The sequence below is a fragment of the Penicillium subrubescens genome, assembly GCF_028828155.1.
Source record: "Penicillium subrubescens strain IBT 31985 chromosome Unknown utg000001l_segment0_segment0, whole genome shotgun sequence".
Taxonomy (NCBI): domain Eukaryota; kingdom Fungi; phylum Ascomycota; class Eurotiomycetes; order Eurotiales; family Aspergillaceae; genus Penicillium; species Penicillium subrubescens.
In genome coordinates, this window is record NW_026643151.1 from 711,500 (window position 1) to 727,872 (window position 16,373).

Here is a 16,373-nt window from a genome sequence, read left to right on the forward strand (position 1 = left end):
CACAATGAGACAGATATGTCTGAGTTGGAAGGTTACATGCCTGTTATTCAAGCACTTGGCAAGAGTTGGGTGCAGCGTAAGCCAAGGCTTTCAACTCTGCCTCGGGCCAGCTAACCGCAAACAGGTCCTCGAACTACGTGGAACCAAGCTTTAGCTTTTTCAAAATTCGTCGAGCAAGAAATGGCTACATGGACCAAGCGAGGCGTAGAGATATCTTCTTTTGATCTTCTACAGCCAAGTGGTTCGATAGACTCATCGCTCGCATGCCACTTACTTAACCCGACCTATTGTGTCGCCAACTCTGGAAATCGATTGACTGATGACCCTACAAGTCCAACAATAGCGTTACTCCACAATAGTGGATTCTCTTCAAAAAAATGGTTTGATTTTTGATCAGGTGTGCCGTAGGGCATCGTCAGAAGAAATGTTCGGTCTCTATACGGATGAATTTCATCAACCACAACCCGATTTTGTTCGTGAAATACGCCATAATATGGCGGCCATTGTTGAAACTTGCTGGGGCAATGTTGTCTGGAAAGAGATGAAGAGGGAACTAGGTCCGCTCCTAGTGAGCTTCCCTCTTGGGGGTGTTTTCAAGCCTGTCAGGCTATATCTTTAGCTTGAGAAGAGCAAAAAATCTCTGAAAAGATTCATAATTTGGGTCCATCACCCACAGTTCTTTGTCAGAAGCGGCTTGTTCAGACTCGGACCGGAAGCTCGGAGAGCCTACGGACAGGCCGAAGACCTAGCTTTGACTGGCGAGACGGCTCATCAGTGATGGAACAAATTTTACCGTCAATTACTTCCAGACTTCGCTCCCTTGTCGCCAGGGCGATCGAATGACTCGCGAACAGCAGAAACTCTTTGAAAGAAATAACGAGCTCCTACGGAAGGCTTTCTAAGCGGCATTTCCTGAACAGTACTAGAAGCGTACTCATATGCGGGAGAAGGCACAAGAGATACGTCGTCTTCTTGAAGGCTTGACGGAAACTCTAAAACCTATGGTCACATTTGAAAGGACGGAAGTCTCGCAGGATCAGCTGGTAATCTTATCTCAATGTCAAAATTCTGATATACGCTTACTAAATAAGAAGCAGGAAGTCCTCAAGTTAGATAGGGCCGGAAAACTGGCGGCAACCGTTTCTTCTTTCGACACGATTCATCAACTTCTTTTTTTAAGTAATTCCTATGAGTTGCTCATCGATACGGAAGCTCCTGAGGATGATGGTGGGGACTACACCACCTGGAAAGCTCTTCCTCAGCCGCTCCTTGCTTGGATTCAAGACCAAAAGGGACTCAGGATTCTCGGCGAGCCAATTTCAAGCCGTGAAATGCTTGAATTAGCCTCTCAGCTACTGCATCGGAAAACCACTCACAGGTTCTCTGACACTCTTACCTCTCCCATCGTGAATATTGCAGTTCAGATGGCATTACAATACATCAAGGAGGTAACACGAAGAGGGAGTAAACTTACACTGATTTCCACAATCCCAGGAAGACTCAATCAGATTGTCCAAAGACAGTGCTTACGTGCAACTAGCCTGTACTGGACGACGATTTTCCACGGTTTCACAAAGAAATGCCGGGGACCTATATCTATTATGGTCTATGAAAGATCTAACTGTGGTCGACTAGATTGTAAAGGGAAGAATGCGGCTCTCACTCACCCCTATCGATGCTCGACAGGAGTACACGCGTCTTAGAAACCGAGCGCTTGAGGTCTCTATCAAAGGCAAGAGAAAAACGGCTCCGATCACGACCCTGCTGCGTTCAGGATCAGATCTGAATGATTGTGCCGAAGAAATCCTAGTCCAGTGTCCCAACAAAAAGTGTGGCTATCAGAGGTTACTTTGTGGGCGCTGGACAATCCATAACCCACCTAGATTTTTGCAACCTCATTTGAGCTGCAGTGCTTGCAAGCGCGGTATCACGTTATCACGTACTTTCGTGCTGTCAACCCCGAGATTCCGACTGTGACTGAGGCTGCCTTGTACGACGTCTTGAAAAGAGTCAAGGCCATTGGATGTAACCTAGCGGAGTATCCAAAAATTCCCGAAATCATATTCTCCACCAGGGACACCTATGCAGAAAGGTTCGACATGCTTAAGAAGGCGAAGAACAAATCCTACATCATTGACGGCACCCTCAAGATCCCGCTTAAGAGGAAACGGGATACTGATCAGCACTACAAGCGTAAAACTTGATCTCGGTGAGAACCTGAATACCAAAGAGGCCCCTTGGTTATGAATCGCGTTGATGTAGACCACGCGCCTTATAGAGAGTCAATTATGGGCATTAAATGCACCCCAAATAGTGATTATCGACGTTTCTATCTTGCTTTCCATTAGGATAGATGGAACAGCTGTGATCTTAGAATGATTGAGTGGGGGAAGTTGCAGGGAAGATGCACGTGTCTACAATCACCTAAGGGTCATATTGCCAGAAATTACGAGTTGACCAATCAAAAGGCGGTTTGGCCGAGTGGTCTAAGGCGATTGACTGTATGTACCAATAAAGCCTAGTCAACCATGACTTCCCACTAACTCCTTCACAGCGAATCTTCTGATCTGTCATCAATTCCCTTCGGGGGCGTCGGTTCGAATCCGACAGCCGTCGATTATCTTTTTTAATCCTATCGCGGACTCCTAACATAAATTAGTTTTTTTTCTATAATGTAGGGCTTGGAGTTGAGGAGTGTTATTAATTACAACAAACACTCACTAAGAACATGAACATGGATACTTGTCGTAAGAGCCTTGTCTCTTGTCGCGGGCAGATTTGCCACCAATACTCGTTTTTCGAGCTGTCATGCCTGGATCATATAGCACTACCGGGACCCTTCACTCATCCAATGGCGGTTTGGCCGAGTGGTCTAAGGCGATTGACTGTATGTACCAATAAAGCCTAGTCAGCCATGAATTCCCACTAACTTCTACACAGCGAATCTTCTGATCTGTCATCAATTCCCTTCGGGGGCGTCGGTTCGAATCCGACAGCCGTCGGTATCTTTTTTTCTCCTTCCAGTCTCTTTCTGGTAGAGAGATGCGGTATGATATATTCTTTTTGCAACTTTTGAATAGTATCAAGGCTCATTACTTGTTCCCGTTGCATTGTATGGATTTGTGGGATACTCATGGATATAAGAGTGTCCTCGTCGCCGATTAATACCAATCTCAAAATCTATCATTCAAGGTAAAGATACATCAGCATGGTGTACGCCTGTCCAAAGGCATCAATTAAGATTAGCATATCTCCCTTGGCAAGACCTTGTATTCTCTAGAATTAACAATATAGTCCTCGTGGATGAAAAGGATACTCACAGGAGAGATGGTGCAATCTTCGCATGATAACTTTACGAGACATACTGTTAAGGGACATTATCTACCGAGGACTCTATTGGAACACTCTCAAACTTGACTGCTTCTCAAATAAAAAATCATGACAACCACTAAGGAGAGTTCCTAGCCTCTGGCTTTACCTGCGTCCGCCTCGCTCGTCGAACATGTTCTTCCAGTGGCTCGTCATAGCATAGCAGGTTTGGATATCTCGCACTACCTCTCCTGTCTGCATTCTGTCCACTAGATACCTGATTTTCAGCATCGCTGCAATCTTGGCTGTCGTGGTCACCCTTTTCTTTTCCATAGGGACGAATAGCTAGAGGTAGAACACTGTTCATCCAAGTCTGTACGTGGATGCGATGCGTACTCAACGCACTGCATATACAGGACAGCGCCCCGAGAAACCAGACAGCAACCGGAAGCGCGAGCCACATCCAGTGAATAGAGGTATATGTGACGGTGGCCGTGGTTCGCCCAACAGTAGTTTTTCGGCGTATTCGATGGTTTTCGCCCCCCAGACGGATGGTGGTTCATAACTAATATTAGCAGTGAATGCAGTGTCTCGAATGGTTTTCGATACCGCAGAAGCAATATTTTGCATAGCACAAGTTAGTTGATCGTTGACCGGGCAATTTGAGTTGGTTAGATTGTTGTAGAATATCGCTTGCAGGGCGTCTGATGTAGCATAGATTCCCTCAACGCCGAATTTTCGCCGGAACACAAAGGAGTCGGCGTGGGCGAAGCCACTGAAAAGGTTGTCCACGAACCCGCTAAGAGCCTTCTTTGCCTCAAAAGTCATACCAAAAGTGTCGTCCTTTTTCGTTCCAAAGGTCTCGTTCCAGCTGGGTTTGAGACTAAAATGGTAGATATCGTCAGACGTGCTATTGACATCTGCCCCTTCCGCCAGCTGCTTCTCATGATAGACGCCCATGTTGACCAACACTTTGAAACTTCGAACCAATGGCTGTAAGACACATTCCGTAGCAATAAACTGCGTTTTGTTGTCGATTTCCATATGGGTTGCGCCAGCTTCCGGGTTAAGATCCGAGCCATTTGCCATGATGTACTGTATGACCGGAAATTCGCTAGTTTTATGAGTGGTATTTGAGCTCGCAACCAGCGTCTCCATAACGACTGGCTGTGCATTGCCGCCACTCGGTAAATACCACAGGGCAACACCGCTGTTCAGCGAGACAGTACAATTGGGAACTGAAACCCAGGTGTTATTCCACCAATTCTGATGTAATATTCGAGCATGATGCGCTTATCCCCAAGCTCGCCATCGCATCCCAGGTGCAGTTCCCTGTTGGACAGGTGTATTGTGGCATAGCTCATGGTTGCGATGGATCCAGGTTGAAAAGAGCACTATATACGTTCGCCTTGAGGATAGGGTCGACAAATAACACTAGTCTCACTTCATTAGCGCTCTGGATTTGACAACGGGACTTAGGCAAACATACCACTGCCACCAGACAATGGTCCGACCGTGTTATATACCTTTGTGCTTGCGAGCAAGGACACCTCTAAAGGATCTTCGATATTGTGAAGGACACAATGGACTAAATTCTGAACAAATGGGTCGAACCTAATAGACAAGATTATGGCCAAGCTACCAATAGCAGCAAGATTTCTTGACGTAAATCATCAGCATATTCAAGTCCTAGCAGCAGGTAGCTATAGAAACAACCAATAGCAACTAGGCTGGATACATACCGCCCTTTCACTAGCCATAACAACGCCGCACTTCCAGTAACCCTTCGACTTGCCAAATCAAAGGCATCCAAATCCGACAAAAGTCGACTCCGAGTCGAAAACTACACCCATTTCATTTGGCCGATTCCATCACTGACAGAGAATAGCACACAAGCCATGGATAGAGTACTCAGCCAGGAGACGAGAGAATTGAGCGAGATGAGCTTCCAGTTTGGCTGCCTTTGTCCATCGTACTGTGCGAGGATAATCACAATGTAAATGATCAAAACTGCCGACGTAAGAATTCCAGCGACTTCCCAAGCCCACAGGTTGAAAATTGCCAGGGCGGACAATAGCTTTCCTTCCCTCTTTTGATGGGCTTCGGCTCATCTTGGTTATCTTCTTGGTACTGCGGTACGGCTTGATATGTGTCATGTGTCTGTGCGGTGTGGTTGGGGATTGGGTGAAGTGGTGGGCGCTGGTTCTGGCATTGGTAGGAGAAGCTGTGCGATTGTTCGGCTCTGATATTGGGAGTTGTTTGAATAGCGGCCTCTTTCAAGGCGAGAGTCTACCTATTTGCAAAATCGAATGAGGAATAACCGAGGAGATGTACATATGAAGGGCACCATCAAGCAAAAACCTATGACTAGGTAGCACTTGTGGCACTTATGCATCAAGGAACCTACTAAGCCGCATTCGGGCATCCACTCTGAGAATGGAGGAAACTAGATATGATTGGATATCAAACCAACCTGGTCAGGATCTAGCTTGCTACAGTGAACTGGCTAGCCAAAGCCAAGTACAACTTAGCCCCCCGCCGGGTATCTCGCATTAGAGCGGCGCTCCCGTAAATCTTTTACTATAATCGTACTGAAAACAAAGCAAATCACTTTACACCACAACCATAGAGTGAGGTCCAATTTTGATCCAGTACCTCCTGTAACCTCTGAAGGAGGTTGGGGCCAAACAAAGAGGCTGGGTACAGGTTGATCAGTGCGCCCCATTAGTCTCGGCTGGTAGACAGAATGTACATATGATACTCACCTGGGTAAGAAAGTCATAGCACGTAACCATTTTGTAAGATACATGACCATAAAAAAGCGTACCTTTTCAAAATTAGAAATAGCTTTTAAGCTAGATCATAATCATCAGTGATTTTTCTGGCTGGGTTGCCCTGCAGTGTAACTTATGCATGCCTACGGAGTAGTCAAGTCGCATAGTCTGCGGCGCGGTGATACCACCCTGCATCACCTAGTATGCTAATCTATTGCTCTAGCGGAGTCATGACACGTATACCTCGCCCATTCTAACCAATAAAGAATGAAGCAAACATCCAAATTACACGCTAGGGACGCTTGCTCACAGAGATACTCGTCGGACGCATCACGAGGTATTGAGATATCGGAAGGAGCGGTTGGAGGAATTATTAAGAGCCTCATCCACACCAGAACAGACAATATTTAAGCAAGAAAAGGAATGCCCAATTACTTTGATGTTTACTTCGGACTCTTAAGACCTACTCCAGCTGGCTATACAACTTCCCACTCAAACCATCTGAGATATACATCACCGCTATTATTTGACCTTCTTAGCTACTATTAAGTATGAGTCTATCTTCCATGTCTATGATGACCATAGAAACTCCACTTGGGTCTAACTCAACGTTACATATTGGATTAGATTCCGTCACCATGGCCTGGGTCCGATGCAACGGGTGCGCCGAGATGCGAGAATGTCAGGTCTACTCTGGTATCCCTCAGGGTGATACTCGGGTGACCAAGATGTTCTGTGATCCCTGTGCGACAGCGAAGGGTCATAAGGTAGGTAGATATTCACTTAACTGCCCAGTGCTGGAAAGATATGGAGCATTTTACTAAAAAATGATGTAGTAACCTTACCTTAACAGTCAGAACCATGGAACTGGGCTAGGTCATAGGTGAAAGGGGACTGCGTGATACCTGACTGTTGGAGGCACTGAATTTCACATAGCAGAAGGGTCACTCAATTGATTTCTACCCAATCGTATATATTTCTTACTAAATCACCTGCTGCCTAGCTCATGCAAGTCCCAACTCCTTATAAAACGCATCAGTACGCGGCTCCCGGCCCAAGAACTGCGTGAGAGTAGTCATCTCATCCTGACTACCACCCTTCTCAAGCACAGTGTACCGGTACCGACGTCCATGCTCCTTATTCATAGGATCATCCTTGAAAACAGTGTAGAACATATCAGTCGAGTAAACCTGCGAACTAAGATAACCGTAGTAACCCGCATCATAGCCACCGATCAAATGACCAAAGGTAGCTTCGCCATGACCCCAGTCATCGCTGGCGCCGAGGGCTTCGGGGCCATCCATTTGGGTGATCTCCCGGCGGAGACGGTTGTATGTCGCCGAGATGGGGAGGGCGGTGATATCGGCGTGGCTGGCTGGTTCGTGGACGGCCATGTCGAAGATACCAAAGTGCAATTGACGCAGGTTGAAGAGGGCGTCGTTGACGTGCTTGGTGCGGATGAGGTTGTTGATGACGTCGTCGGGGATGCGCTCAGATGGGGGTGCGGTGGCGGTTTTGCCGCCGCTGCGGGCTTGGTGGGCTTCTTGCCAGCCGGCGAGGTATTCGGGGGAGAGGGTGGAGTAGTGACGGCTCAGGGCGCGTAGCTGCGACGGCGTCCAGCACCAGTTCTCGAGCATTTGGCTGGGGGCTTCGACGAAGTCCCGTACGGTGCTCGTGCCATGGAAGCGGGAGTAGATTGTCTTGGAGACGAGGTCGTGAATGCCGTGGCCTAGCTCGTGGAAGAGGGTGACGACTTCGTCGTGCTTGAGGAGACTGGGCTTCTTCGCAGTGGGCTTGGTGAAGTTGCACACCAGCGCGGTGGCTGGATAGCGGCGGTTGCCAGTTGCGTCGATGAAGCCCTGTAATGAAAGAGAATGGTTAGTATTGTATTGTGAGTGATCACGGTCCAAAGATCAACATACCGGCTGGAGGTTGAAGTTGGCAGCGTGACCATACTTGCCCTCACGGGGGAACAGATCCAGATACAGATATCCGACAAAGCCATTGCCCTCGCCAGCATCATCCCACACGCTAAAAACTTGCACATCCTCGTGCCAGACAATATCATCACCCTTGCCAGTAGGTGCCACAGCGGCGCGGTCCTCACCAACAATCTCAACAAACTCCAATCCAAACAGCTCCTCGAAGATCTTTAGCATACCCTCGATGGTCGTCTGTAGGGGGAAATATTCCGCAATAAGCTGCTGATCCAGCGAATAGTCCTTCTCCAGCATCAAACGGTCATAGAACCGGTGGTCCCAAAGGTAGTACCGACCGTCATCCTTGGGGTCTGTGGCCTTCTTCAACTCCATAAGAGCCTTAATCTCCCGCTTTCCGCCAGCGGTAAGACGGGAGCGCAGATCGCCGAGGAACTTGTTGACGGTCTCGGGGGTCTTGGCCATCTTGTCTTCAATGCGGAAGGCAGCGTGGTTGGGGTAGCCCAGCAGACGAGCAGCCTCATCACGCAGCACAATCGCCTCTCGGAACAAAGGCACGTTCTGGTTGCACTTGTTCTCGTTGGCAGTCATGACCTGTCGGCGGGTCTCCGGGTTGGTGGCATACTTCATCGTGGGGAACAGATCCGGGTACTTGAAGGTCAACCAGACCTTGCCGGCATTCTCACCCTCACCCTTCTTCAGGCCAGAGAGTACGTCATCGGGCACACCATCCAATTGCTCAGGAGTAAACCAAATACCGCCATTCTCCTCATTCAAGTTCTTCTGGAACTCAATGCTCAACTGACTGAGACGCTGCTTGATCTCCTTGAAACGGTCACGCTTTTCACCTGCAGGCAGACCGAGACCATTCCGAATGAAATCCTTATGCTCCTTCTCCAGCAGTCGACGAGACTCGGGGTCCAAAGTCTCATTCTTGTTCAACACAGCATCCACCAGCTTATACACATCCTCCCGCATTGCCGACTCAATGAAGAACATATCCATCAGCTCCTCAGCCTTGGACGACGCATCACGGAGCTTCTGATCCGTTGATACAGCCTGGTAAAAGCCGATAATATGCGCATCCAACGCCATCACATTCTCATCCTGGGACAGGGGACCCAGGACGCTGGCGAAAGTAGCCGACTCGGGCTTAACCTCGGCCACGACCTTATCCTGGACAGCACGCGAGGTCTTGATGAGACGCTCTGCATCAGCGACGACGGACTGCGGGGTCGCGGTGAAGACAGGCGGGGCCTGCGGGGGACGCCGGAGGTGAGCGGGAGCCATGCTGGAGGTGGTCAAGTATCGGTAGTAGACTGGTGTCGTAGTACGGAAGTGGCCCAGCACGGAAGAGAGGCGGGCGGGGAGACGGAGAAAGGGCGCCACGATGAGGATGGCGAGGAGGAGAACGAGAAAGTGGAAGCGAGCGGTGAACGCAATGCTGGGCGGAAAGAAGATCCGTAGAGGGGAGGGGGAATGCGGTGTGGTGGGGTTTGAAACAAAGCGTACAGTAGCACGGAGTTGCAGTTGAGGTACAGGTACTGAGGTACAGCTATGAGTGGAACTACTACGGGGTGGGGACAACGAGTGGATGGCCTGAGGCATAAATGAAGAGGCCATGAAGTAGTGACGGTGTGACACGTGATGGGAGACCCGCCCCCGCGTGATGTTGACATTTTTTTGCCCGAAGCTAGTGGCTTCTCCTCTCTCAGGCTTCATGATGCATCGAGGATGATCGAGTACAACTGCACTACTACTGCCATTGGGTCCCATCACTTGATGGTCGACTACTGACTTGATCTACTAATCTACTAATGACTGACCACAGATATAGCTATCAAAGAATGGATATAAGTTCGTTTCTAGTTCATGACAGATTATTTAAGAGACCCATCGCTTTTCAGAATGAGAGGAAAAGACAGAAAGCACTCTTGACAAAAAGGAAAAGACAGAGCACATGAAGACGCCTGATGAACACCACAACCCCCAAGGCCCACGAGAATGCAAAGGATGTCGTCTAGAGCAAAACAGAAAGGACGTCACAGAAAAAGCTAAGCGGCATCCGCAGTGGGGATGGGCTCGGGGATCTTGGTGACCTGCTGGCCAGCACGGATGACGCGCTGACCCATCTCGTCACGAACATACTCGGAGTTCTCCTTGTGGCTGCGCTTCCAGATCTCGACTTCACAACCACCACGGATGACACCAACACGCATGGTGGACAGCAGGTTGTGGGCAGCGTTGGAGTGGTAGTAGATACCACCGTTGAACATGGCGGTGGCATCCTTGCCAATACCAGAGCTGATCATGGCCTTGCCACCGGGGTGGTCCTTGATGAAGTCGGTCACGTCGTGGACAACACCGGCAATGGCAACCAGGCCGCGGCCGTTCTTGGACTGCTCGACATAGTCGTCCCACTCCATAACGGGGAGCTGGTCGAGGGGAGTACCCCAGTCGAGACGGGCACGCTTTTGGTCGATCTTCTTCTGGAGCTGCTGGACACGGCCCTTCTCGATCTCGTTGGCACGGAACTGCTTGAGATCATAGGCGAGGCCGAGCTGCTTCCAGGTCCAGATGGTCCACTTGGTGGGGTCATACTGGTGCCACTCAATGGCGTTGCGGTAGTCCGAGGGGAACTCGTGGTGGAAGTTGTGGTATCCCTCACCGAGAGTGACGAGAGCAGTGATGACGTGGTCACGGGGAGAGTTGCGGTCATCGAAGGGCTGGTCACCGAGCCAGTGAGCCAGAGAGTTGACGCAGAAGGTGGCCTGCTGGACGAAGAAGATGCGCAGGATACCGGCATACACGAAGCCACCGAACCAATCACCCCAGCCGAGACCAGCGACGAGCATGGGGACGATCAGACCCATACCGAAGACGACCTTCAGGTAGTGACGGTGCTGCCAGATAACGACGGGGTCCTCGTTCAGGTCGGAGATGTCGGTACGGCCAATACGCTTAGGGTTCTGCTTCATGACCATCCAGCCGAGGTGGGAGTACCAGAAACCCTTGCGGACGGAGTAGGGGTCCTTCTCGGTATCGGTGTATCGGTGGTGAGCACGGTGGCCGCGAGCCCACCAGCGAATGGAGCCCTCAACGGCACCACCACCAACAAGGGCGAGCCAGATGCGCAGAGGCAGAGTTGCAGAGTAAGAGCAGTGAGCCCAGAGACGGTGGTATCCTACAAGTGGGTGGCAAGTCAGTTTCCGGTCATCCTTTCAATGTACAAGTCCGAATTGCTTATGCTTACCTGCAGTGATGCCCAGACCAGTGAAGAAATAGTACACAACAGCCCAGATGGCAGTCTTGAGCTGGAGTGGCACCCAAATGGACTGGATGCAGCCATAGACCGGGATGCCGAGAATGAGGAAAACGTTCAACCAGTTGACGTGCTTGTACCAGTTGTTGCGAGTCATGGCGGTATCGGCAATATGGACCTTCTTAGTGTCCGCCGCCCGAGGGCGAGAGGACTCAGCCTTGGTCGACATGGTGTCGAAAATGTGAATGTGTGGAGGAGGGGGTGAAAGAAAGATTGAGAAGCAGAAGAAAGGGCTAGGGATGGGGGAGCTTTTTTTCTTATATGAAGGGCCCACCTGAGACCAACGTTGGGGGGAGGGAAGGGTTTGATCGCCAACGGATGTATGGGGAAGCTCGGCGCAAGGCGAATCAAAAGGCCTTTGCGGTGAGCAATCACAAGATCCCGAGGTCTGCCAGGTCTGCCAGGGGGAAAAGGACTGAGGGAGAGAGGAATTGAGGCCGGGCGATCAATTTGTTTTCTTTTTGAACCTTTGCCATTCGATGTTCTGTCAGTGGCGATCTGCTTTCGTACAAAATTGGATGTTGGGTCCGCCCCAACACTTTGTGGCCTGAGGCATATACAAGCTGAGATAAGCAGGTTAATGATTGCTGATTGGCTGGATCGGGAAGAAACGGGCCCGTCAGGCCATGCTGAGCTAATCCCAATGCAGATTTTCAATGAATGAACATCGCCCATGATGGAATGTTGTTATCGCATGTTGCCACAATTCCATTGACCCGCCATTTACAGTTTTGGAATTACTGTAGATACAGTACTTTTTGCTTAGAGGCTCTTGGTTGGGGGTTGTATGATGCTCTCTCTCTGTATGTTAATTGCTACCTCTATTCCAAAGCGGTGCCTCTCCCACCAGTATTGTAGGTTCGTTCCTTGTTCCTCGTTCTTCGCCCAGAGGAGGCTTCCGCCTCGATAAGCTCCCGCCCTTCCGTTGGGGCACGTCACACTGAACATTCCACGGGTCTAGATCCCTTCCAAGTTCCTCCGCCTCCAGTCATATTGCGCGAAGTGAACACCGTCAACTGTCCAGTGTCGATAGAGGTCGAACTCTCATCTCTACCCTTCCAATACGAGTTCATCATCGTCCATAATGCGCATATCACATGTCCTAGCCGGAGACAGACTTTCCTCACAGCGAATAGCTACTCGCACGGCCCTGACCCTGCGTCACAGCAGCCTTATGGTGGCAAAGGCACGAAAACTAATAAACTCAACATCCCGACAGCATTATAGTTACCAACATGACTCGTCATCGCTACGTCGCTTATTATTAGACAGCATCATATACGGTTGGACAAGAAATCATTTCCCCGCGACCAATGCTCAATACTTCTCGGGATACCACCATGATCGATCGAGTCATTGACCGACATGGCCTGGCTCGTGTCAATTGCTTGTGTTCAAAAGTTCAGCCTGAGGCCGACACCCGGGCCGAGGCTGTCTTGTCTCAACCACCAAGCACCACCCCACAATCAAATCATTGAATGACGAGATGGTGACGAGCAATCGAGATCTCTCGATGATATTCGAACCACACTACTCATCATCTTCCAATCTACTATTGATGCCGTCGATTTGCCATGATGCCATCGCCACCGAGCAGTCCCGAAGCAAAACACTTACTTCAGTCTCTATCCTCCAGGCAGATCCCAACACAACACCGCAGCCCCGCAGCACCACAACCTCTTATGCCGTAACATTTCAAAAACAAAACCCAGACTCCGGAGGTTTCCTGAAGCCAAGAAATGAACATGTCACCTCCCCCGCGTTCCAGCAAAGCCCCGATCCGTTTGCCATCCCGATTTCCTGGGGTACCGGCTACGGCTACTTCTTATAGTCTCACCCCCTCAGAAGGCTGAGCCTCCGAGTCCAAGCCACCGAACGCCTCAATAAGCCTCTCGGCGCCTTCCACCTAGTAACGGGCACCTCCGCCAGATCCTTCTGAAGACAAACGATAGACCCCAGATATACGTGCAGTGATAGCCGACCGTACCGGGGGTCCCATCATGCCGATTTTCCACGTGTACCGATAGGAAGGGACCGGGCCTATTAAAATAGGTGTAAAGTCACTGTGGAGAGTGCTTTTAGAAAGTAGTGTAGGCTGTGCATAGCATCCAGTGCATGGAGTTGTAGATCAGCATATACAAGAGTACAGATGGACCCACCAATCTACGCCGGAATGGATCAAAGTGGTCGTAATAGACCCGAATAATAAGCGGCTAAACCATTTCGCTTGCTTATCTCCCCCACCCGGGAGACCTGGGGAGCGGAGAGTGATATTGAAGATCTTATTGGGTACTACGGAGTAGTCATGCTAACTTGGCCCCACGAATGATAAGAAGCAATCCACCTTTAACCTCCTCTCCAGTGCAAGTGAACTGGACAGTTCGGAGTTAGCTATGCCTACCCCGTAGGGACTAGCCCAATACCTTCGCCAAGTACTAAGAAATCCAGTTATGCGATGCTCTTGGCTAATACCAACCGGACCCGAGCGATCTCAATCGCATCTTATCGCCCTCCCCGGCTGGTCCTTCTCCACACGGATGCAAGCACACGAGTTAGAGTTCACGCCTGGTCGGGAGAAGCTTGGCTTGGCTGGTTTAATTTTTATTTTTTAATCCGTTCCGAGATTCTTCGGACATCCTCTCTCACGCGATCGTTTAAATACATACTACATTCCCCATTCTGGTGGATACTATGATCCAGTATTCCAGTATTCAACAGTGATCCGCTTCTGTATCTGATCGACGATATTCTTGAAGATGGACGGCCCCGATCAGATCGGTCCTGACCATGGACCGCGACAGAGTGTTGGCGATAAGTTTCGGAGGTTTGTAAAGGCTTTTACTACGAAGTAAGTTTCGTTTTTACCTGGCTTGACTGGGAATATACAATAGTATATGGTGTATGTTTGTTTGGTACACTAGCTGACTCCTTTGAATAGAGAGGGTCTCATTGGAAGTTATGATTATGCGTACCTCTTCACCCCGCGTCTCCCGTTCACAAAGCGTGAGCGCAAATCTACACCTTTCTTCGGTTTGGAGGATCGCATGCCAATTCTGCTGGCCTTGATTCTGGGTAAATCTCAACAAGAAATGACCTTGATTTCTTTTTTTTTGAATGCAAACTTATTTCGATGCAGGTCTTCAACATGCACTTTCTATGTTGGCTGGTGGTGAGTTTGATATCGACAACATCCGTACAGATGAATATAGTGAATATTAGCTAACACATACTGCAGTCATTTCGCCTCCTATCATTCTCGGTGGATCCTCGGGTGTCAATTTTGGCGACGAGATCTATCAATACCTCGTGTCGACCTCGTTGATTACTTCGGGCCTTTTAAGTGCTATGCAAATGGCTCGTTTCCATGTCTATGGTACCAAGTACTATATCGGAACAGGCCTGCTGTCAGTTGTCGGTACGCACATCTCCAACCCAGTCCGCCTGCCAACAAGATCCACCCTGGCTCTCTCAATTAAATCCATGTATCAACCACGATCACCCAATATCTAACACTTTCTCCCTACAGGAACATCCTTCTCCACCATCACCGTAGCCACCGGCGCCTTCACCCAAATGTATAAATCGGGCTACTGTCCCCTCGACGCAGACGGCAACCGACTCCCCTGCCCGAAAGGCTACGGCGCCCTCCTCGGAACATCCTGTCTCTGCGCGCTCCTCGAAATCGGCCTCTCCTTCATGAGCAGCCGCATCCTCTCCCGCGTCTTCCCACCCATGGTCACCGGTCCCACAGTCCTCCTCATCGGCGCTTCGCTCATCAAAACCGGCATGCAAGACTGGGGCGGTGGTTCCTCCTGCGTCCCCGCTTCTTCAACCGCAACGAGACCCATGTGTCCGAGCGCTGATGCTCCACACGCCTTGCCCTGGGGTAGTCCCGAGTTCATCGGGTTGGGATTCCTGGTTTTCGTGACGATTATCCTTTGCGAACGGTTTGGCCCGCCTATTCTGAAGAGCTGTGCTGTTGTCGTTGGTTTGTTGGTTGGATCTATTGTTGCAGCGGCTTGCAATTACTTCCAGAACTCCGGGATTACTGCGGCTCCTGTTGCGTCGTTCGCTTGGGTGCATACTTTCCCCTTGTCCATCTACCCACCACTGATCCTACCACTATTGGCGCTGTACCTCGTTATCATGATGGAGTCCATCGGCGACATCACCGCGACCTGCGACGTCTCCCGACTAGCAGTCGCAGGCGCAACATTCGACTCGCGTATCCAGGGCGGCGTCCTCGGCAACGGAATCACCTGTCTCCTCGCGGGGCTAATGACAATCAGTCCTATGTCCGTCTTCGCGCAGAACAACGGCGTCATCGCCCTGACAAAATGCGCAAATCGCACTGCCGGGTACTGCTGCTGCTTCTTCCTCGTGATTATGGGTATATTCTCCAAATTCGCCGCCGCGTTGGTCGCAATCCCGTCCGCCGTGTTGGGCGGCATGACAACTTTCCTTTTCAGCAGTGTGGCTATCTCCGGTATTAGGATTATCTCCACGATTGATTTCACCCGTCGCAACCGGTTCATTCTGACTGCAACTTTCGCGCTGGGTATGGGTATTACGCTTGTGCCGGATTGGTGGGCGTATGTGTTCTCGTATAGTGGTGATAACCATGCTTTAGAGGGACTGTTGAATGCCGTGGATTTGGTGATGGAGAATGGTTTTGCTGTTTGCGCTATTCTGGGAGTGTTCTTGAATTTGGTTATTCCTGAGGAACCGGATGATGTTCCTGCGGTGTTTAATGCGAGTGAGTCGGAGGATGGTCAGACTCAGACGGTGACTCCTACACAGGGCTCTGAGAAGATGCAGTAGCTGCTGAGCTCATCTTTGAGTATATAGTCCTTTCTTCTTTTTGTATTAGCCCATGTGATACCTTAGTTACTTTCTAGCGTTGTTGCATTTATATATAAAATCAAATTGTATCCCAGCTATGATGAATCTGTTTTATACGGATGGCGTTAATGAAGAGGTGGCTTCTACAATAATCCCAATTAAAGCTGATTATCTGCCACTCTACTGCTG

General features: G+C 49.9%; 7 protein-coding genes across 7 annotated transcripts; 4 read left to right on the forward strand and 3 right to left on the reverse strand.

The window, feature by feature from the left end:
• Positions 1–493: 493 nt before the first annotated feature.
• N7473_000197 (uncharacterized protein) lies at positions 494–2,204 on the forward strand (the record flags this gene model as incomplete). The annotated part of the gene is made up of 4 exons (XM_057146137.1): positions 494–568; positions 927–1,043; positions 1,098–1,448; positions 1,884–2,204. 4 exons carry the CDS (start codon positions 494–496, stop codon positions 2,202–2,204), a joined length of 864 nt encoding a protein of 287 aa, XP_057014023.1.
• A 1,501-nt stretch (positions 2,205–3,705) lies between these two features.
• Positions 3,706–4,398, reverse strand: N7473_000198 (uncharacterized protein; the record flags this gene model as incomplete). The annotated part of the gene is made up of 1 exon (XM_057146138.1): positions 3,706–4,398. The coding sequence occupies one exon, from the start codon at positions 4,396–4,398 to the stop codon at positions 3,706–3,708; it is 693 nt and encodes a 230-aa protein (XP_057014024.1).
• Positions 4,399–6,511: 2,113 nt separating this feature from the next.
• Positions 6,512–7,006, forward strand: N7473_000199 (uncharacterized protein). Its single transcript, XM_057146139.1, has 2 exons — positions 6,512–6,850; positions 6,920–7,006. Exons 1-2 carry the CDS (start codon positions 6,635–6,637, stop codon positions 6,920–6,922), a joined length of 219 nt encoding a protein of 72 aa, XP_057014025.1. The 5' UTR covers positions 6,512–6,634; the 3' UTR covers positions 6,923–7,006.
• On the reverse strand, positions 7,007–9,643 carry N7473_000200 (M3 family metallopeptidase; the record flags this gene model as incomplete). The annotated part of the gene is made up of 2 exons (XM_057146140.1): positions 7,007–7,942; positions 8,006–9,643. 2 exons carry the CDS (start codon positions 9,641–9,643, stop codon positions 7,088–7,090), a joined length of 2,493 nt encoding a protein of 830 aa, XP_057014026.1. The 3' UTR covers positions 7,007–7,087.
• A 109-nt stretch (positions 9,644–9,752) lies between these two features.
• N7473_000201 (stearoyl-CoA 9-desaturase sdeA) lies at positions 9,753–11,820 on the reverse strand. The gene is made up of 2 exons (XM_057146141.1): positions 11,274–11,820; positions 9,753–11,204 (listed from the first exon to the last, which is right to left on the reverse strand). The coding sequence occupies exons 1-2, from the start codon at positions 11,509–11,511 to the stop codon at positions 10,075–10,077; spliced, it is 1,368 nt and encodes a 455-aa protein (XP_057014027.1). The 5' UTR covers positions 11,512–11,820; the 3' UTR covers positions 9,753–10,074.
• A 1,080-nt stretch (positions 11,821–12,900) lies between these two features.
• N7473_000202 (uncharacterized protein) lies at positions 12,901–13,173 on the forward strand (the record flags this gene model as incomplete). The annotated part of the gene is made up of 1 exon (XM_057146142.1): positions 12,901–13,173. One exon carries the CDS (start codon positions 12,901–12,903, stop codon positions 13,171–13,173), a length of 273 nt encoding a protein of 90 aa, XP_057014028.1.
• A 925-nt stretch (positions 13,174–14,098) lies between these two features.
• Positions 14,099–16,163, forward strand: N7473_000203 (nucleobase:cation symporter-2 family protein; the record flags this gene model as incomplete). Its single annotated transcript, XM_057146143.1, has 5 exons — positions 14,099–14,190; positions 14,281–14,414; positions 14,479–14,511; positions 14,578–14,757; positions 14,869–16,163. The coding sequence occupies 5 exons, from the start codon at positions 14,099–14,101 to the stop codon at positions 16,161–16,163; spliced, it is 1,734 nt and encodes a 577-aa protein (XP_057014029.1).
• Positions 16,164–16,373: the final 210 nt, after the last annotated feature.